This window comes from Embiotoca jacksoni, unplaced genomic scaffold (genome assembly GCF_022577435.1).
Source record: "Embiotoca jacksoni isolate LCO1_2020_lvr unplaced genomic scaffold, fEmbJac1.0.p SCAF_10, whole genome shotgun sequence".
Taxonomy (NCBI): Eukaryota; Metazoa; Chordata; class Actinopteri; family Embiotocidae; genus Embiotoca; species Embiotoca jacksoni.
In genome coordinates, this window is record NW_027185230.1 from 19631008 (window position 1) to 19652477 (window position 21470).

The window sequence follows — 21470 nt, forward strand, 5'->3', positions numbered from 1 at the left end:
CAGATCCTGAACCATGAAGGAGGTTTAAAACACGCTCCACCAGATCCTGAACTATGAAGGAGGTTTAAACCACGCTCCACCAGATCCTGAACTATGAAGGAGGTTTAAACCACGCTCCACCAGATCCTGAACTATGAAGGAGGTTTAAACCACGCTCCACCAGATCCTGAACTATGAAGGAGGTTTAAACCACGCTCCACCAGATCCTGAACTATGAAGGAGGTTTAAACCTGCAGGACGCTGAACTTGATTATTTTCTGAATTAGTTTCATGTCATTTTATTTTGAAAAAACTGCCGTGATGAGTTTGAGTCCCAAACACAGAACGTGATTAACGGGAGTCTTGGAGGAGAGTTGGACCGTTTCTCCTCTCGTCCCCCTTTTCTCCTTCTTGTTTCCTCTCCAATGACCGGTACCCCCCCTCCTCTCCTCCTGCCCCCCTCCCTCCCGCTCCTCATCTCCTCCCTCCTCCTGCCCCTCCCTCCCTCCTCCTGCCCCCCTCCTCTCCCTCCCTCCTCCCCTCTCCTCCCTCCTCCCGTCCCCTCCCTCCTCCTCCTGCCCCCCTCCTCTCCCTCCTTCCCTCCTCCTGCCCCCTCCCCTCCCCTCCTGCCCCCCTCCCCTCTCCCTCCTCCTCCCCTCCTGCCCCCCTCCTCTCCTCCCCTCTCCTCCCTCCTCCCGTCCCCTCCCTCCTCTCCTCCCCCCTCCTTTCCTCCCCCCTCCTGCCCCCCTCCTCTCCTCCCCCTCCCTCCCTCCTCCTCCCCCTCCCTCCTCCTGCCCCCCTCCTTACCTCCCCCCTCCTCCCCCCTCCTCTCCTCCCCCCTCCTTACCTCCCTCCCTCCTCCTCTCCTCCCCCCTCCCCTCCTGCCCCCCTCCTCTCCTCCCCCCTCCCCTCTCCCTCCTCCTCCCCCCTCCTCCCTCCTCCTCCTCCACCAGAACCACTTCTCTTTCTCATCACATCCAGAGGTAAATACTAGATTCAACAGACTCCAGTCTGCTGATTCGTTCTCCGTCCTGCGTGTTTTTGTCGCTTCGTCGGAACCACCGGAGCCACCGGGACCACCAGAACCACCGGAGCCACCGGAACCACCGGGACCACCGGAGCCGTTACCGGAGCCGTTACCGGAATCAGCCGAAGGGGTAATTGTGATTTGTGATGGGGGTCTGCGCTTTGTACCCCCGGCTCCTCGGCGTCGGGTCGGGGTGACGCTTCCTCAGGCAAGTCCGAGGTCCACTTTGTGGCTCGAGACGCGACGGAGGCCCCGAAGTGTTGGGTCGGAACCGCACGAGCGACCGGAGAGAGATTTGGAGGAAGCGAGCCGCGGCTCGGTACCCGCGGCTAGCCGGGCTGGAGGCACCGCGGCTAGCCGGGCAGGAGGCACCGCGGCTCGGCACCGCGGCTCGGTACCGCGGGTCGGTACCGCGGCTAGCCGGGCTGGAGGCTGGTGATGCTAGCTAGAGCAGGTTACACCAGCTAGCATACGTTAGCTGCATCTCCAGCTGCTGCTAGCCGGTTCGGCTAACAGCGAGTTGATGCGAGTCACTTCCACACACGTCTCGTCCTTTTAGCAAAAACGTCCAAAACGGACAAAGAAAGAATAATAATAATAATAAAAATCATAATAATCATCATCATCATCATCAGAAGTCAGAAGTTGTCCGGAGCTAACGTCCCAACTGACAAAAGAAGCAGCTAGCAGAGCTCCGGATGTTGTTCGGTTTGTTTCAGCTCTTTAAAATGTAAAAACTAAACCAGCTGACGTCAAACACACAAACACGAACAGACGGAAGCTTCAACTTTGGGCTTTATCACCAATTACTGTCACCAACCGAGTCGGTCCCGGTTCGTGTGACTGACGTTAAACGGTTGTAATTCATCGCAGCTATTGTTCAACCGGAGAAAACAGGTGGAAACACCGGGAACCGGGAAACACCGGGAAGAACCGGGAAGAACCGGGACCAGAGAGGAAGAACCGGGACCAGAGAGGAAGAACCGGGAAGAACCGGGACCAGAGAGGAAGAACCGGGACCAGAGAGGAAGAACCGGGAAGAACCGGGATCAGAGAGGAAGAACCGGGACCAGAGAGAGGAAGAACCCGGATCAGAGAGGAAGAACCGGGACCAGAGAGGAAGAACCGGGGAGAGGAAGAACCGGGACCAGAGAGGAAGAACCGGGATCAGAGAGGAAGAACCGGGGAGAGGAAGAACCGGGACCAGAGAGGAAGAACCGGGATTAGAGAGGAAGAACCGGGGAGAGGAAGAACCGGGACCAGAGAGGAAGAACCGGGACCAGAGAGGAAGAACCGGGATCAGAGAGGAAGAACCGGGGAGAGGAAGAACCGGGACCAGAGAGGAAGAACCGGGACCAGAGAGGAAGAACCGGGATCAGAGAGGAAGAACCGGGACCAGAGAGGAAGAACCGGGGAGAGGAAGAACCGGGACCAGAGAGGAAGAACCGGGACCAAAGAGGAAGAACCGGGATCAGAGAGGAAGACGGTTCTGAGTGGAACCTTTAATCAATAAGTGATCAAGACCAGGTGATCATGTCCAGGTCACCTGATCATGTCCAGGTGATCATGTCCAGGTGATCAGGTGATCATGTCCAGGCCTGCAGGGCCACACAGCTGTTTCATTCACACCTCTGTTCAACCTCCATCCCAGAAGAACACACCGGCCAACATTTCTCAAATTATTATAATCTTCAGTTTGTAATAACCAGAGTTTATTATTATAATCTTCAGTTTGTAATAACCAGAGTTTATTATTATAATCTTCAGTTTGTAATAACCAGAGTTTATTATTATAATCTTCAGTTTGTAATAACCAGAGTTTATTATTATAATCTTCAGTTTGTAATAACCAGAGTTTATTATTATAATCTTCAGTTTGTAATAACCAGAGTTCCTCCTCCTGCCACTGTGTGGGTTGTTTTGTCTTTGCAGGCGTTGGAGATGTGACAAATCAGAAGAGATTGGTGAAACTGAGCAGCCTGTGCACTGACACGACCTCTTGACCTCATCTTCAGCATGAATGGTGATATGCCTCATGTTCCCATCACTACTCTTGCTGGAATCGCTAGCCTAACAGACCGTAAGTTCAACCCCGTCCCTCTCCAACGCTGCTCACGCAAACCCAACACTTAACGTGCAGACCGGCGTCAGAATTAGTCAACTGACCGGTTTCAATCATAAAATAGAAAAAAAAAAAGAAAAGCAGAAGAATAAATATTAAATCCAGGGAAGCTTGTTGATTTCACACATATATGATCTCGTAATGATGCATGAGATTGTAGAAGTGCACCTTGAGGAGTGTACAGATCGATAACTGCATGTTTATCATTTTATTACAACAGTTTTTGGTCATGTGTCTTCTGAGGGCTTCAAAATGTTATTCTGACTAGTATAAGTAAAATGAATCAAGCCTCCGTTAACACAGTGGCTACGAGCTGCATACGATTGAATAAATTACATTACGTGCGCATTTCACATTTTAAATCCTACATCCAGAAATATTTTCTCACCCTAAAGCTTTTTGTAAAACAGTTTTATTTTATGATTTCCTGGTGTCCTGCTTCCTCTTCTCCTCCACGCGACCCGACTCCCCTCTCAGTGTTGAACCAGCTGCCTTTGCCTTCACCTCTTCCTGCCACCACTGCTAAGAGTCTGCTGTACAATGGAAGGATCTCCGAAGAGGTCAGCAGCCTGCTGGTGTGTCGAGACGATAATCTGGTGACTCAGCTGGCTCACAGCCTTAACCAGGTCTCCACAGAACACATGTGAGTGCCGCTCGCGTCTCTTTCACACCTCGCTGCTGGACACATTTGCAAGAACGAAGCGTGTAACAGTGGGAACAGGACGATAAACTTTTACTGCACGAGTCGAATGATAAAGTTACATCATCCTGGATCCCTTTCAAATTAAGTTTGTTGTATGTTAAAAGCTCTGTATTATTTCTTACATATGTCATCACATTTCACACCAGCCATTTAGCAGGTTTTGACCAAGTCCTGTTGAACTGGAAATAAATCGTTGTTGTGACATTGAGATTGTGAGCGGTGGTGGTGGAACGGCTACACAAAGTGTTATTTCACTATAAAAACAACAATGTTAATTAATCGTGAAATTGGACATTGGACTTTTTATGTCAGGGATCATATTACACTCATTGCTTCAGCAGATGTGTCAGCTCATGCTCTGATTTGCCAGAATCATAAAGTGCTGGTTTAAACTGTGTTGAAAATGATGCTTTAGTCTCGCATTAAGCATTCAGCAGCTACTGTCTGTAATATGATGTTTTTTTTGTAATATGATGTTTTTTTTGTCTGTTTTCCAGAGAGTTAAAGGACAACTTGGGTAACGATGAACCTGAGGGTGATATGCCAATGCTGCTACAGACCTTGCTGTCCAGGAACCCCAAAGTGTTCGGGGACAAAAGTATGCTAACCCAGTACAAGGTTGGGGTGGTGAGACGGAGACACAGACATGCTGTTGACTCTACAGTTGAGCTTAAGTGCATTCGCTCTCCCTGGTTCTACCAGGTGGTTCTGCTGTAACTGATTCTTCACCTGAGCATTTCCTGGGTCAGGTGTACCACTTACAGTTAGTTTCACTACACCAGCGGGGCAGAGCCACTGCAGAGTAGAATAATAGTTGTACCCAGTTTGGCTCCTGGTTAGATGTGTTTGGTTTAGCGGGAGAATTGCAGATGTTCTGTTTCTAGTTTGTACATCCTTAATTATTTACTTTTTGTCTTCATCTCCCAGGCGTAATGCAACAGCCAATGATACAACAGTACAAGATTTCTCAGAATCAGGTCCATGGGAGTCCAGCATCGAACTATCAGCAAACCTCTGTCCCTCAAAGTCCCTCTGGGTAAAGCAATGCTGGCTCACTAGCAGATGGTGAAGAAGCAGCAGAGGCATTTCTGTACTTCTACTGAGACTACTTCTTCCTTTTTTTCTTTACAGATGCTTTACATCCCCACAGTCTGGCTCAGGTACTCGCTTTGTACCCCAGCAGAACAGTCCTATCCCGAGTCCCTACACCCCTCAGAGTCCTGCAGACTACATGCAGTACAATCCACCCAGTTACTCTCAGCAACAACAGAGTCAGCAGGGTAAGTACCTGCTTGGTCAAGAGAGAAGTGTCAGTAGCTGCTTGTCACACATTTGTTAGGAATGGCTGCAAATGGCAATCTTTTGATATCAAAGAAAAGTTTTTCAATCATCCACAAGTGTCCCCAGTAAATGTTGTTGAACACCGACTCCACTCAAACAATGAGAAATCTAAACTGTTAGATTAAAGTCTTAGAAAAACACATTTTTGAAATGACAACAGTTGCATGGTGATTCATATTAATCTAGTTGATTGTAATCAAATTACTGAACTAATCTTTTAACATGAACTTTTATACACCCCGAAGTGGCGAAGAAAAAGTTGATGAGCTGACATTATCTTACTGTGGTACAGTAAAACTACAGCTCTCTGCAAAGGTTGTAATACATGTGTGATAAGCAGATGTGAGGCACTGCCTAAAAAATAAACAAAGATTTCCTTTCGTTCTTTGTTTTAGTTGCAAGCAGTTTGAGAAATATCCATGACAACAAAGTCTCTGGACAGCTTTCAAGTAATTCATCGAATCATAATGCGAGACTCGGCTCTGATGAAGACTACATGAACGTGGCTCACAGACTGGGACATGAGGTAATGCAGAAAATCACAATATCCTGAGCTGGACCTCAGCAGACACTGGCTGTTGAAAGTAATGATGAATGTCTTGTGTTTCAACAGGAGAATGACTCTTCCATGAAAGCTGCTGCATTTTCAGTTAAATCACCACAATCTGCGTGTTCTCCTGCTGGGAGTGAAGAGACTGCAAAAAGTATTCTGCCTTAGCAATATTCTTCATTTGGTGGAAACAACAATAATACACCATTGTACAAATCATTCTTTGTTCTCTGATCTTCCTGTTTCCCTCAACTTTTGTGCTTCAGCAGGGTTGAGGCCTCCTCTTATCATGCAGTCACCTCCACCTGATGGGCCACGAGGCGCTGCACCCGACCTCCTCCTCACCTCGTCTGACCGCAAAAAGAAGCAGAGGGAGAGGAGTAAAGAAGAAAACGAGCAGACGGACAAAGATACCCTGTACGACATTGTTAGTTCTCCAGACTCTGCCAAGCTGACTTTAAAACTGTCCCGAGTGAAGATTCCAGAGTTGGATCAATCTGACGAGCTTCCCCCGAGGGCCCATATGGACTCAGACCATGAAACGCTTATGATAACTGATAATAATCAGTTGTCAAGGACTGCCCAAGACTTTTCCCACAAGTTAGGGGTTGAGGAGCAGGCAAACTGTCAGCAGGTTGCCGTACGGCCGAACACCAAGGAGGCTGGAGTCATCAGTGCAGTTGTGTTCGATGATGCTGAGACAGACGCGCTTGCAGAAATCGACAGAATAGAACGCGAATCAGCCACTGACAGAGAACGATGGTCTAAAGAAGTCCAGGATAAAGGTGAATTTCTGTGTATTGCCTTTTTTCATGCCCCGAGGTTGTTTGTGTTTGTAGAGAGGTTAAGATGCAGTGTTTTATATTGCAGACAAGCCACTGAAGAAACGGAAGCAAGACTCATATCCTCAGGAACCCGGAGTTGAGCCAAGTGAGGGGCCTACTGTACACGGGGCCAACAGTGTTAGCAAGCTGACACCCAAGAAGACGAGTGCTGCTAGTAACGGTGCCAGTCGACCTGCTCTGATGGTCAGTATTGATCTACAGCAAGCTGGCAGAGTAATAGGACAGCCTGTAGTGGTCTTGGAAGCACAGCAGGTTTGTGAGGATCACATACGTCGCCTAAAGTCAAACGCTGATGGAAAGGTCAATAAAGTTGAAAACAGACCTGGGATCATCAAACAGCATGTGGACAACTCCCAGAAGTCTGGCTCAGATGGACAACCAGAAACCTTTCGACAGAAGCAAGAAAACTGGCGCGAATCAAAACACAAGCATGACGACAAAACCGACGGCGGCAAGGGACACTTGGACGACAGACGGCCAGACACGCAACGACAGAAACACGACAAGCATTCAGACTCACGCCACAAAGAAGAAAAGAACCACAACAGTCACAGATCCCAGGTCAGCAGACCCGAGACGCCCAAAAACACCAGCAAGGCAGAGCGTAACTCCAAACATGAGGAAGACAAAGGCAGGGATAGAGAAAGGGACAAGGACAGAGAGAGACACAGAGACAAACACAGAGAAAAACACAGAGACAAAGACAAAGACAGAGACAAAGACAAAGAAAAAGACAGAGACAAAGATAGAGACAGGGACAAAGAAAAAGACAGAGACAGACCTAAAGAAAAAGACAAAGATCGAGACAGAGAGAAAGACAAAGATCGAGACAGGGACAGGAAACACAAGATGTTGTCAAGAGAAAACGGTAATAAAAGCTCACCTGACCAGCAAACTAAGTCTGACATCTCCAGAACGAAGCAGGATGGAAGCAGAAAATCAGCGGACCTGAACGGCCGACAGAGGACGAGCGCTTCCAGCCTCCAGAGCCCCAGTAAGGAACCGAGGACGAGCGCTTCCAGCCTCCAGAGCCCCAGTAAGGAACCGAGGACGAGCGCTTCCAGCCTCCAGAGCCCCAGTAAGGAACCGAGGACGAGCGCTTCCAGCCTCCAGAGCCCCAGTAAGGAACCGAGGACGAGCGCTTCCAGCCTCCAGAGCCCCAGTAAGGAACCGAGGACGAGCGCTTCCAGCCTTCAGAGCCCCAGTAAGGAACCGAGGACGAGTGCTTCCAGCCTTCAGAGCCCCAGTAAGGAACCGAGGACGAGCGCTTCCAGCCTTCAGAGCCCCAGTAAGGAACCGAGGACGAGCTCGGATGGCAGCACGAGCAACCAAGCTGGAAACAAACGGCCGTCTTTTGAGACCAAACCTATCGAGTTCCCTTCGTACCTGCTGGGTGGCAAGTCAGGAAGTCTGAAGAACTTTGTGATCCCGAAATTGAAACGCGATGGAAAAGAAAAAGATGCCCAACCGGAAAGCAAAGCGGTCGAGAGCTGGAGCGAACCGCGAGTGAGGCTGGAGAGAGTGTCGCTGATAGAGAACTTAAACAGTAGCGCTAAACCCATTGTTGTGCTTCAGAAACTCAGCGTTGATGAGGTGAAAAGGATGATTAAGGAACGCAGGAATGCACACGGCTCCAAATCCAAGAAACTGTCCTCCGTTGACAAATCACCAAGAGGTAAGATTTATTTTTACTGGTCTACATTTTGGGGAGCTGTATTTCAGTATGTGGACACTTCCTTCTTTCATTGACTCTCCGTTTGCACTGGCCGACATTTATCACCGCATGTGCAAATACTCTTTGGCTTTATTAAAAATATACACCAACTACAGGGGATGGATATGTGCAATTTTGAACTACTGTTTCTGGAATCATTGTGATCAAAGTCATTAATCCAAAGGATTATCCTTCTTTGCTCCAAGCTCACTCCACTCTTGTGTTTACAGAGATGTCCTTTTGTGAGACGACAAACAAGCGAAAGCACAGTATTAGTAAGAAATCCAAATATGTTGAGGTGCCCTCAGACGAGGACACGGATGATAACGACGATAACAAAGACGATGCCAATGACTCTGACACTGAGCGTGAGTATTAATAATAATAATAAACTTTCTTTGTATAGCACCTTTCATACAAGAAATGCAGCTCAAAGTGCTTGAACGTTGAACATTCACCTAATTTTTGCACGTATGCATCAGAAAGCTACAAAATCTGTCAAAAGGTTTAGTTGTCTCCACATTGTACTCTATAAATATTGTAAATACTGTATTATTTTGACATTTTATTGCATGTACTTTTTCTCTGTGATTTTTTTTTTTTTTTCAGCTGCAAGGAAAAGGTCCAAGAAAGACTACGACAAGACGTGGAAGCACGAGGAGAAGAAAGGTTCTGGAGATCACCGTAGAAGTGGAGGTGTTCATAACGCTCGCCGGGGGTCTGGGAGCCGTCACCGGGACTCGAGACTCGAAGACTCAGATGAGGAGACTCCTCCACCATCCCTGAGTGACGGTGAGACACTTTTACACGGGTTTACCAGTGAGGAAGAGGGCTGGCAAAAAATATATATAATTGTGAACAATGTATACGGTAGTCAGGATGTTTTTCCTCTGTTATATGTTGACCGCGTGCGTGTTGGTTGCTGCTGTCGTGGGTTTGACTAATGTTGTTAAGGTGTTTTCTTTTTGTTTAGTTGCCAGAAAATTGAAGAAAAAGGAGAAACAGAAGAACCGGAAGCTGTACGACTCCAAGCTGACATCAGAGGGTATTGATGTGCCGCTCAATTCTACTGTAACACTAATAGATTTTAATATAACATAAAAAGCAACATATTTGTATTAATACATTTGTTTACGTTATTTAACAGAAATGATGGACTCCTCAACATTTAAGAGATTTGCTTCCAGTGTGGACAACCTTCTTGAGAATCTGGAGGACGTGGAGCTCAATGCAGGTAAACATGGTTCTGCTCTGCTTCCAAACTTCCTGACATTTTGTTCAACTGTTGTGTTGAAAAATGTCCACATGATAACTCTGTACCTTCACACAGATGATGACGAGATACCTCAAGAACTGCTGATTGGAAAGCAGCAGTTGAGCGAGCTCGGCAGTGATTCTGCTAAGCTCAAAGCTATGGGCATCTTTAACAAGGTGAGACGGCTTCTGCTCTGTCACTCGGGCTTTTGTAAAGAGCGCCGATGCACAGCTGCAGTGTGGTTAATGCAACCTCTCATCTTTTTGGTCCACAGTTTTCATCTAGTAAACTGGTGAAAGTTTTGAATATCCTGGAGAAGAACATTCTGGACAGCGTCAAACTTTCCACATTCATGAATCATGTAAGTTGTTGATGTTCACTGTGGAAGTTAAAAAGGCTTTTCTTTCCTAATATTCTGTGTTGCACTTTCCAGCAAGTTTAACTATTTCTCTAACTTTTGTACTGATTTGTAGGATAATGACTCCATGGATGAGGAGCGGTTGTGGCGCGACCTTATCATGGAGCGGGTGACTAAGTCTGCTGATGCCTGTTTGACTGCGCTCAACATAATGACGTCGCCACGCATGCCCAAGGCTGTTTATATAGAGGATGTGATCGAGAGGGTGTTGCAGTACACCAAGTTCCATCTGCAAAACTCTCTGTACCCTCAGTATGACCCGGTCTACAGAGTGGATCCCCACGGAGGTCAGCTGCCGTCTTCCCCGCTGCTCTACAAATGTTGCAGTAACCTTTGTTTCCAGGAGTTGTTTTTGTGCGCGCACAGTTCATGTTTATGTTTGAACTGAGTAGATCGATCCATTCTGGATTTTTTTAGAACTGATCTTGGGTTAAACCTGAAGTGCAGAATTTGTGTCTCCCCCTTCTGCCAGTTGCAGCAACTACACAAACAATGTCGTCATACGACAAAGGCTTTGCCTGCTCTGTCGCTACAGTTGCCGCTATAAAATGGTGAATGAATTGTGGCTGGATGGTGAATATATGAAATAAACGGTGTCACAACCCCCAGAAAAGGGCTTTAATCACAATTTGATCCATTCAGTCCAATAACATCTGGAAAGTCTAGAAGGGCTGTGCAATCAAATTCTTTTATCTCCATTCAAATGAGCATCATCCTGAACCCAATATTTGCTGAGTCGGATGGTGAAGGTCTCTGGTGCGCACGCTTTGCCCACAGAGCATGTGCAGTATGTAATCAGCCAACCAGCGCGGGTATGTCTCATGGCATTTGCAATACCATCAGGGATTTACTACAAAAAATGCAAATACTTCATCTTGAATTAAAATAAATGTGTACTTGTAGTCATATTTCCCGATGTGAAACATTTTTGTTATGGAATCTAAAAAATGTTGCGACACGTTCGAACACACTGCATGTGCTGTTTTAAAGTGGTTTTTGCATCCACTCTTATTTTCATTGTTGTCTTCCTCACCCAGGTGGCATGTATACTTCAAAGTCCAAGAGAGCAAAGGGCTCCACCCACAAACAGAAGGTGGTGATCATGCTCTACAACAAAGTCTGCGATATCATCAGCAACATCTCAGAGCTGTTGGACATCCAGCTGCTCACCGACACCACGATTCTCCAGGTGGGACTCTGACATCATTCATATTCGAGGCCTCGCACCCCCTTCGACTGGTGCTCATACCTGACTGCTTTGTGCCCACATCTTAGGTGTCTACGCTGGGTATCACACCGTTCTTTGTGGAGAATGTCAGCGAACTGCAGCTGTGTGCCATCACACTGGTGACAGCAGTAAGTCAGCTGTGGCGTCTTATTCTAGTGTTGCTTTATTCATTTTGCCATTGATTCAGATTGTTATTCTTAATGGCATTCTCCTGCCCGATGTCTCTACTGGTGTATTTTGATAAGGAGTTTTGCCTTCTTCTCCTCTGTAGGTGTTCTCTCGTTACGAGAAGCACAGGCAGCTCATCCTTGAGGAGGTTTTCACCTCCTTGGCTCGACTGCCGACTAGTAAACGCAGCCTCAGGAACTTCAGGTGACTGAAACTTGAGGAAATATTTGCTCAGTAAAACGACATAAATGAGAACAATTTATTGTTGAAGTCCTGAACTTAAAGATATTAATAACTCACACTCCCCTAGGCTTAACAGCAGCGATTCGGACGGAGAGCCGTTGTACATCCAGATGGTCACCGCCCTCGTTCTTCAGCTCATCCAGTGTGTGGTTCACCTTCCTTCTGTGAGAGACTCAGACGAGGAACATAATAAGAAGGTCCCCACCCAGGATTCATCTCATTCTGAAACATATTTATCTGAAAACAAAAAGTTTTGATTCAGAAATTGTTTTACGTATTGGGTATTTTTTCTTAGGTGGATAAAGATGTCTTCATGACAAACTCTTACGAAACGGCGATGAGGACAGCTCAGAACTTCCTATCGGTGTTTCTCAAGAAGTAAGACATTGGTCCTGGATCGCATCCATCAAGCTCAAATCTGTAGCTCTGCTGCCTTTTGTCTCTGGACTGAGACTCTGGCCGTCCTTACACATTACTATATCTGCTTCTGCTGTGGAACCGGCTGTAATATTCACTGCTTCAATGCTCAAAAATATATGACAATAAAAGATTATTTTATTCTGTATGTTTCAGGTGTGGCAGTAAACAGGGGGAGGAGGACTACAGGCCTCTGTTTGAGAACTTTGTTCATGACCTGCTGTCTACAGTCAATAAGCCCGAGTGGCCTGCAGCCGAGCTGCTGCTTAGTCTACTGGGCCGGCTGTTGGTAAGTAGCATCCTTCACTCCAGAAGTGTCATCACTCTTCGTTGTTCCAGATGTTTGTCTTCATCGTGACGTTTGTGCTCCAGGTGCACCAGTTCAGTAACAAGCAGACAGAAATGGCGCTCAGGGTGGCGTCGCTGGACTACCTCGGCACTGTCGCCTCCCGCCTGCGGAAAGATGCTGTCACGAGCAAGATGGACCAAAAGGCTATTGACCGCATCCTCAGAGAGGTAGATTACAGAACTACTGAACAGCTTCTGCACATGTAAATGCACAAAGGTGTTGAACTGCCTCTGAAATGCTCGTGGCCTGTTGGTCTCCTTACAGACTGAAGGCAGCGACGAGATACAACAACTCCAGAAGGCTTTGCTTGACTTCCTCAATGAAAACATTGAGACAGATTCCGCTTTAGTGGTGAGTGTTGAACCTTCATACACTAACTGTTATGGACACATTTATGAATCTTTAAATCTAGCATGTATATTTCATCTTCTGCTACTTGAAGCTTTAAAATGGCTTCACAGGGATGTTGTGTATAGGCGTTGGCTAAACAGCGTTGCTCACCTTAAAAATGGTCAAATACTCTGTAATTTGCCTGGAAATGTTCATCTCATATGTATCTCTTTGTTTCACCCAGTTTGCCAGGAAGTTTTATATTGCCCAGTGGTTCAGGGACACCACAAGCGAGGCAGAAAAGGCAATGAAGTCTCAAAATGAGAGCGACGAGGACTCGAAAGGTCAACGGCACTCCAAGGATGTTGACACAACCGGGGAGATTATGCAGAGGGCCGAGGCACGCAAGAAATTCCTCCGCAAGGTTATCAAGGCTTCGCCGTCGCATTTCAGTTCTCTGAGGTAAATCTTACTTCACCGAGGATCACTGCGCTAATTTTGCTGCGCTGACTGACTTGATCTCCCATCTTGGTTTTAAACTTTGCCCGTGACTTTTCCTTCAGGATGAACTCGGACACAGTCGACTACGTGGACTCTTGTCTGATCGTCAGATATCTGGCCTCTATGAGGCCGTTTGCACAGAGCTTTGATATTTATTTATCACAGGTAAGAGGATCGATTTGACAGATGAAGTGAATGAGTGAGCGGTTATATTGTGTCAGCTGTGACTCATTTTCTCTCCTTGTCTGTTGGATGTAGATTCTGAGAGTGCTGGGGGAGAGTGCCATCGCAGTCCGAACTAAAGCCATGAAGTGTCTGTCTGAGGTGGTGGCTGTGGATCCAAGTATTCTGGCACGGGTGAGTCTGTCCATGTTGGCTCTCACACCTCGTCTTCATAGACGGTGTTTCAGCTGCATTTTTTTAGTCATCAGTCTCGGGCAGAGCCGCCACTCCTATTTTAATGAATCCATCTGTCCACACAGGCAGTGCAAGACGTGTGTTTTTTGATGCTGTACATCTATAAATGCAGCTCAAAGCATATTCCTATGCTTCTGGTCTGTTTTTCTACATGTTCTGAATGTAACAACAGTAATTGTGTATTAAGCTCTGAAAGCTTTGAAGATGTTGGTGACCTACAACTCTAAAACCAGCAGAGCGGCAGAGCTCTGCTAACACGCCCAGACATGGCTTTAGGCCACTGGATTGATGACTGGAGTTAGTACTGATTTTACAACAACAACAAAAAAGCAGCTAAAATGTATTGATTATCTGCGCTTGAATACTCTCCCATATTTGTTTCAGTTGGACATGCAGCGTGGGGTTCATTGCCGCCTCATGGACAACTCCACCAGCGTGCGAGAGGCAGCTGTGGAGCTGCTTGGCCGCTTTGTGCTCAGCCGACCCGAGCTCATCGAGCAATACTATGACATGCTCATTGAAAGGATATTGGTATTTTCTTCATCCTTCCTTCTCACCTTTGTGATACAAGAGGGTAAAGTTTTGCATCATATCCTCATGTGGTAAAGTTTGAGCTGATTTGGCCGCATCGTGTGCCTTATTATTGCTTGTAAAGGGGAACAGCCAACATGTATCATAGGGCAGACTCAAGTTTGCCCTTGACTGAAGTAAACTGTGACCCTGAAGTTCATTTGAAGTGCCAAAGTTCAGCTGAGGTTAAATCATATTTTTCCCACAGTGCCACCTAAAGATGAAATGAAGAACTGCAGTTCAAAATGTATTTCAAAATACCTTGACAGTGCGGCAATCTGAGAAATATAGATCTTTTATCACTTTACCTTGAACTTTATTGTTTAAACATTATGCATGTGCTAATTGTCCATTTTCTCTTTTCCACTGGATACTTGATATTTTCCATTTACAACGTAAATCAGACAAAAAAAGACACTTCATGTTTATTTATCTTTACACAGGACACCGGTATCAGTGTGAGGAAAAGAGTCATTAAGATCCTGAGGGACATTTGTTTGGAGCAGCCAGACTTCCACAAGATCACTGAGATGTGTGTCAAGATGATCCGGAGGGTCAACGATGAAGAGGGGATCAAGGTTTGTGTTTATTTTTGTGTGAATGCCTTTTACAAGTGACCCTTTGTTAGTTTTTCCTACTCAGTTTATAAACCTAAACATCTTTTCGAATGCAGAAACTGGTGAATGAGACGTTCCAGAAGCTCTGGTTCTCCCCGACGCCCAGTCATGACAAAAACGCCATGACCAGAAAGATACTGAACATCACAGATGTGGTTTGTACTGTTTAGACTTGAGACAAACATTTTTGTGCCTTTGTTCAATTGAAAAACATTTAGTTTTTTGGACATTGTCATAATAGCTCGTATCTTGTTTTCATCCAAGGTGTTGGCATGTAAAGATTCAGGCTACGACTGGTTTGAGCAGCTTCTCCAAAATGTGAGTTGTTTAAGTCGAGTGACTCTTATGAAATCTCCATTGCAGTTTGTGTGCATATTGTTTCTTTATCTACTGTGTGGCTGTGATCGTGTAGCTGCTGAAGTCAGAAGAGAATGCGTCGTACAAACCTGCCAAGAAGGCCTGTGTTCAGTTGGTGGACAACCTCGTGGAACACATCATAAAATACGAGGAGTCTCTTGCAGGTAAATGTTCTCTGCTAAAGAAATTCTGTTGTGTATTTTCTTATAAAATTCGTATTGTTCTGTTAACATTTCTTTGCTGTGACAAACGTCAATGCTCTCTCTGCTTGTGTCTTAGACTGTGAGGACAAAGGAGTCAACTCAGGTCGTCTGGTGTCGTGCATCACCACTCTCTTCCTGTTCAGCAAAATCAGAGCGCAGTTAATGGTCAAACATGCCATGACGATGCAGCCCTACCTGACCACCAAGTGCAATGTGAGGACCATTTAATGCCTTCTTCATCTCTTATTTTGTGTGTGTGTGTGTGTGTGTGTGTGTATATATATTGGCGTGCCATGTAATTTTGTTTTGTGTCAGCATATTTATTTTAGAGAAATGTTTTTGTTAAAGTTTGTTGACCCTGGTACCCACAGGACAGAAATGAACAATGGTAACTTTTAATGCTGTGCAATAGGTCCATCTAGTGGCAACCAAATGAAAACACAATCGTCTGTCACGCTGGGAGACAAAGACAAAGACTGAAGTTGAACCTGGACAGCTGTCATGTGTCCTCCTGCTGTCGTTTCAGACTCAGAATGATTTCATGGTGATCTGCAACGTGGCCAAGATCCTGGAGCTGGTGGTGCCTCTGATGGAGCACCCGAGCGAGACGTTCCTCACCACCATAGAAGAAGACCTGATGAAGCTGATCATCAAATATGGCATGATGGTCAGTCACATTTACAACTGTCATATATCACTGAAAGAACTGCATCCAGCATCATAACATCATTCGATGTTTTCTGCTTCACAGGTTGTGCAACACAGTGTGAGCTGTCTCGGTGCTGTTGTGAACAAGGTCACGCACAACTACAAGTTTGTTTGGGCTTGTTTTAATCGGTACTATGGTAAGGATTATGTATATACATTGTAATTATATTCTCAAGTAATAATTGCCATTTATATATTTTTTCATTTGGTTCCTTAGAGACAAGGTTTTTAGTTATTTTATGGCGTATTAAGTGATTTGATAGAGTAGCTATCTACTAGTAGTAGTGAAAGAAAACTTACAGAAAATTCTGACAACAATTTAGCAGGCGTGTAAGAGATGGATACTGTTTACCTTATCAGTGAAACAACACAAATTTAACCACATAATAAATGTAAATAAATGATCTACTACTATTCGAACATTCTGCTGCTGTGTGCAACAGAAATGTTGTTATGAGATTTTTCTCATATACCTTTAAATACTCAGAAAACAACATTTTAATAACATATAAATAGGTCCAGCTATATTCTTGTTTATTTGTCTTCAAATTAAGAGATCGATTTAGCACTGGAACAATGAACACACGCCAAATCGTGTTTCAGTGTCCACATTTCATTTCTCTATTCATGGACTCAAAAAACAAAAGAAGCAGTTCCATCAGTTTTTACTTGAAGAGTGTTTTCTTTTACAGGAGCTCTGGCTAAACTCAAGACGCAGCACCAGGAGGACGCCAGCAGCTCCACCCTGGCGGCCAACAAGCCCACCCTCCTGCGCTCGCTCTTTACTGTGGGGGCTCTCTGTCGGCACTTTGATTTCGACCAGGAGGAGTTCAAGGGTGCTAGCAAGGTAGATGCTGGTGCTTCTCTTGCTGGTTGTGTGAGACCTGCTGTAGAACCTGTTTGTTGGCTGACTCTTTGCTGTCTCTCAGATTGTCATCAAGGACAAAGTGTTGGAGCTCCTGCTGTACTTCACCACTCACGAAGATGAGGAGGTGCAGATCAAGGCCATCATCGGTTTAGGTATAGCATATTGCACCTAAACTTAGACTAATATAAGATGTAATTTTACTGTATTCGATTTTTTTACAGCTCACCTTTGACTTTAGTTTTCTCAGTAATGACGTCCGTGTTTACGTCCTCTGCGCTGCGTCCAGGGTTCCAGTTCATCATGCACCCTGAGCTGATGTTTGTGCAGGACGTGAAGGTTCTTTATAACAGTATCCTGTCAGATGAGAGCAGTTTGGTCAATCTGAAGATCCAGGTGCTCAAAAACCTGCAGACTTACCTGCAGGAGGAGGACTCTCGAATGCAGGAAGCTGACCGGGAATGTGAGTTTAACAATGTCGTGTTAATCTGTACTGAACGTGTAGAACTTCTGCGGACTGACCAGGCTGATGCTTTTAATATATTCAGGGAAGAATCAAGCCAAGGAGGAGGATCTAAAGGAGATGGGGGACATCTCATCAGGCATGAGCAGCTCCATCATGCAGATTTACTTGAAGCAGGTGCTGGAGTCCTTCTTCCACTCACAGTCCACTGTTCGGCACTTCGCCCTCAACGTCATCACGCTGACTCTCAGCCAGGGACTCATCCATCCCGTACAGGTGAGTTCACAGTCTCACTTCAGCATCCTCTGACGAGGATCATCTGAAACTTAAACATGTTTTACAACGAGATCTGTTTGAAAGTTCGACATTCTCTGCTATTTTGAGCACTTCACGGATTTGGAACAATCGTTTTTTTTAGTGTGTGCCCTACTTGGTCGCCATGGGAACAGACCCGGAGCCGACCATGAAGAACAAGGCCGATCAACAGCTGGTGGAGATTGACAAGAAATATTCGGGCTTCATCCATGTGAGTGGCTGCTGGTTTCTGTTGACCACGTGTGTTAGTGTGTTGAACAGCGTGGTGGGTTGTAGCTGAGGGAACTGGTGAGCAGATTTCATTACAGATCGATGAAACAGTTTAGGAGGTAAAACATGACTTCACGCTTAGATTTTGATATATTACTCAGAAGAAGCATTTTACACATCACACAAAGACGTTTGTGAGTGCAGAAGAAAAATAACCATCAAAATTTTTACAAATTCCTTTTTTTTTTAATAAGATATATAATAAAAACCTGGACTGTACATCTATTATTGTCCCGTAGTTAAAAAAAACAACGTTTTTAATTGTAAGAATTGTCATTTTATTTGCAAACATAATGAGCAACGTCTGTCTCTGTTACAGATGAAGGCTGTGGCAGGGTTGAAGATGGCTTATCAGGTGCAACAGGCCATAAACGGATCCAAAGATGCAGCGGTCCGCGGTTTCCGTCACGACGACTCGGACTCGGCTCTCTGCTCTCATCTCTACACGATGGTCCGCGGGATCCGGCAGCATCGACGGGCTTTCCTCATTTCCCTGCTCAACCTGTTCGATGACAGCTCTGTAAGTTCGACTGTTGGACATTTGTGCAGAGATATGCAGGTTAGTATGTGAGCTGTTCTTTATAAATACGCTTTCTTTTACTTTGTCCCCTGCAGAAAACAGAAGTGAACAGGCTGCTGTTCATCGCAGACAACTTGGCCTGCTTCCCTTACCAGACCCAGGAGGAGCCTCTCTTCATCATGCACCATATAGACATTACTCTGTCCGTCTCTGGTAGCAACCTGCTGCAGTCTTTCAAGGAGGTGAGAAGCTTTATTTTTGTATATTACTTCATTTTCTTAGTCTTTTGTCATTTTCTTTTATCAGAGGAGGAACTCAGACCTAATGCAATAAATCCAGCATATGTTTGATCTGTTTGAGTGATTCTGGTTGTCTGCGCAGTGTTTACGGAAAGAGCCCGTAAGACAGGAAAAGAAGATGAAGGCGAAAAAGAAGAAAAAGAAGAAGAAGAAGAAGCATTCCCGGAGAAGGAAATACAGCTCTGATGATGAGGATGGCAATGATGAAGATGAGGATGATGACTCCAGCAGCAGCGAATCTAGCAGCAGCGAAGAGGAAGAGGAAGTGGTCCACAGGCGAAAGAAATCCGGAGCCCCTGATTCTGACTCCGACGTGGAGGACGAGGACGCGGTGATGGAGCGTCTGCCTGAAAACACCAACCCGCTGCTGGAGTTCGCCAGCGCTTCACAGGGAATCCTGCTGCTGCTGGTGCTCAAACAACATCTGAAGAATCTCTACGGCTTCTCAGACAGGTGGGACGGATCCTCGGGGAACTCTGGCAGCGCAGGTGTTTATGTGCTACAAGCTTATGAGCGTTTTGTTTGTGTTTCAGCAAAATCCAGAAGTATTCGCCGACCGAGTCTGCCAAAGTATACGAGAAGGCAGTGAACAGGAAATCAAAGGTGCACTTCAAGCCTGCTCAGACTCTGGACTACCTGAAGAGTGATCAAGCAAACAGCGACCTCAGCTACAAAATCAAGAGGAATATTGTCAAACAGTATTTGGATGTGAGTGTTCGGTTTATTTATGTTTTATTTGACCTTTTGGAAATAAAAGTAGTAGGCAGGATTTCCAGGGTCAAATATTCACGTCAAAAATATCAGTCCGGTTCAGAACCTTTGTCTCATTGCTGTTCATCAAAATGTTGCTTCTTTCATTTGTACAGCAGATAAGAACTTTTGAGTTGGCTAGAAATAATAAAGACTTATTTTTTGGCTTTGCCTACTTTTATCTCGCAGTTCAAGGTACTGATGGACCACTTAGATCGTGACGAAGAGGATGAAGATGGCGAGGCAAACGCCAACGCCAGAAACAAAGCCATCACTTCGCTGCTGAGGGTCTCAAAACCCCGGAACCACAACCACAGTAACCACACCGCTCCGGTGGAGACGGAGGACGAGGAGAGTGACGATGAAGATCCTCCTGCGGTGAGAATTTTAAAACTCCTTAAATATCTTTTCGTTCCACAGCATCCACTACTAACCTAATAGTTCTGATTGCATTAGTGAGCTGATACAGATGCAACTTTCACTGAGATGAACCACAAAATCAATCTTTTACGGTGCAGAATCACCATGAAACATGGTCCTAATACGCTTAAACATAACAGACGTGCAGATAAGATGTGTCGATGTATATTCCTTCGACGTGTACATTGTTTTGAGCAGCAGACTGATCGACCTGCATGTTGTAGCCATGTTGAAACCGTCCTCATGTTAATAAGCACAGTGTGCGGTCCAGACATGTTTACAGGGAGGACAAACATACAGGATAATTTAGTACAATGCTCTGCACATCTTGACCTTAGAAATGACAGTAAAACGGATTCAGCTTCACTGATCTTACAATGCAGGATTCACAGTAAACACATCAGGAAAGAGTTCTTCCTCCGATCAACTTTGTCACTTTACTGAATCTACCAAACATCTTTTTTTATAACCTGATATAATCTGAGATGTTTGTTTGACGATGGCTGTGTTAAAGGTGACTGACACTTTTTCTCCACAGAGAAAACCAAGGAAAGGCGGTGACGCTGCGGAGGACTCGGAGACAGTGGAAGCCATGGACATCATCGCCATCTGCCGTCCCAAATACAAAGACAGACCGCAGATCGCCCGCGTCGTCCAGAAGACCCGAAGCGGCTACAGTATACACTGGATGACTGGGACTTACTCTGGACCCTGGGCCGTGGCCAAGAAACGGGACGGTCGCAAAAAGGTGCCTTGGGTTGACACTATCAAGGAGTCGGACATTATTTACAGGAAAATCTCCTTGACGAGTGGACACAAGCTGACAAACAAAGCGGCACAGACGTTACGGGCGCTATATGCTGCCAAGGAGGGGACGAAGAGTTAATCCACTCAAACAGAAACCCCTCACAGCCCAAATCTACGGATACAATATGTTACATGCAGAGAGAAAGTGAAACCTCTTTAGATTTAAGGCCCTGATGGAGGAAAAGTATTGTGAGCACTGATCTGTTTAAACACAGACAAGTTAAACACAAGAAGGAGCTGTTTGGGAAAACGTTTCGTGGGAGTTCCTTCGCTGTTGTGCAGCAACCTGGTTGTTTGATTTTTACTCCCACTGTATTATAGTTGAACTAAAAACATGTTTATATCTGAACATAATTCTGTAAAAAAAAATAAAGTGAATGTTGGAAATTAGTGTATTGATGATGTTCTTAATAAAGTGTTTTTGGAATTTAAACTAGCAGATGGATTTATTCACTTGACTTGAGCTCCAACAACTTTTACATTTGTTCTTGTTTTAAACATTTTGTTGTTTACCTCCACTGTGTAATGGACTATCTTTGATATACTTTATTTATGTTCAAAGCAGTGCAGTATCCATGCCGACATTGTTTTTTAATATAGATTTTGATGTGATAGAGCACAAAGCAACAAAACAGTGATCCCTGCTCTTCTGGTGGAACAAATACTGCAATAAATTTTTCTTACGTCTTTGTTACTTGT

The 21470-nt window shown here is 45.4% G+C and overlaps 1 protein-coding gene across 2 annotated transcripts; it reads left to right on the top strand.

Moving 5' to 3' along the window:
• The first annotated feature begins 941 nt into the window (after positions 1 to 941).
• On the top strand, positions 942 to 21461 carry LOC138212053 (nipped-B-like protein B). 2 transcript variants are annotated; one of them, XM_069172293.1, is made up of 47 exons: positions 942 to 1136; positions 2939 to 3086; positions 3606 to 3771; positions 4329 to 4429; positions 4759 to 4867; positions 4963 to 5111; positions 5568 to 5698; positions 5786 to 5876; positions 5989 to 6507; positions 6593 to 8242; positions 8512 to 8649; positions 8891 to 9073; positions 9255 to 9326; positions 9429 to 9515; positions 9612 to 9712; positions 9811 to 9897; positions 10010 to 10241; positions 10992 to 11143; positions 11230 to 11310; positions 11454 to 11554; positions 11661 to 11790; positions 11889 to 11971; positions 12167 to 12299; positions 12383 to 12526; positions 12624 to 12710; positions 12934 to 13151; positions 13253 to 13355; positions 13449 to 13547; positions 13992 to 14138; positions 14621 to 14755; positions 14851 to 14949; positions 15059 to 15112; positions 15207 to 15315; positions 15431 to 15567; positions 15881 to 16021; positions 16106 to 16199; positions 16755 to 16909; positions 16992 to 17082; positions 17217 to 17390; positions 17476 to 17666; positions 17809 to 17916; positions 18295 to 18495; positions 18591 to 18737; positions 18877 to 19247; positions 19328 to 19502; positions 19734 to 19922; positions 20503 to 21461. In XM_069172293.1, the coding sequence occupies exons 2-47, from the start codon at positions 3023 to 3025 to the stop codon at positions 20848 to 20850; spliced, it is 8277 nt and encodes a 2758-aa protein (XP_069028394.1). In that variant the 5' UTR covers positions 942 to 1136; positions 2939 to 3022; the 3' UTR covers positions 20851 to 21461. The 2 variants fall into 2 exon arrangements, with proteins under 2 accessions (XP_069028394.1, XP_069028403.1); XM_069172302.1 differs by having other exon boundaries at positions 5992 to 6507.
• Positions 21462 to 21470: the final 9 nt, after the last annotated feature.

Excerpts from the sequence above, each read along its gene's own strand:
- LOC138212053 (XM_069172293.1), top strand. The coding sequence starts at position 3,023 with ATGAATGGTGATATGCCTCATGTTCCCATCACTACTCTTGCTGGAATC. Across the intron at positions 13,152-13,252 it reads TCGCATTTCAGTTCTCTGAG|GATGAACTCGGACACAGTCG; the intron begins GTAAATCTTACT and ends CTTTTCCTTCAG. Across the intron at positions 16,022-16,105 it reads TCATCAAATATGGCATGATG|GTTGTGCAACACAGTGTGAG; the intron begins GTCAGTCACATT and ends TCTGCTTCACAG.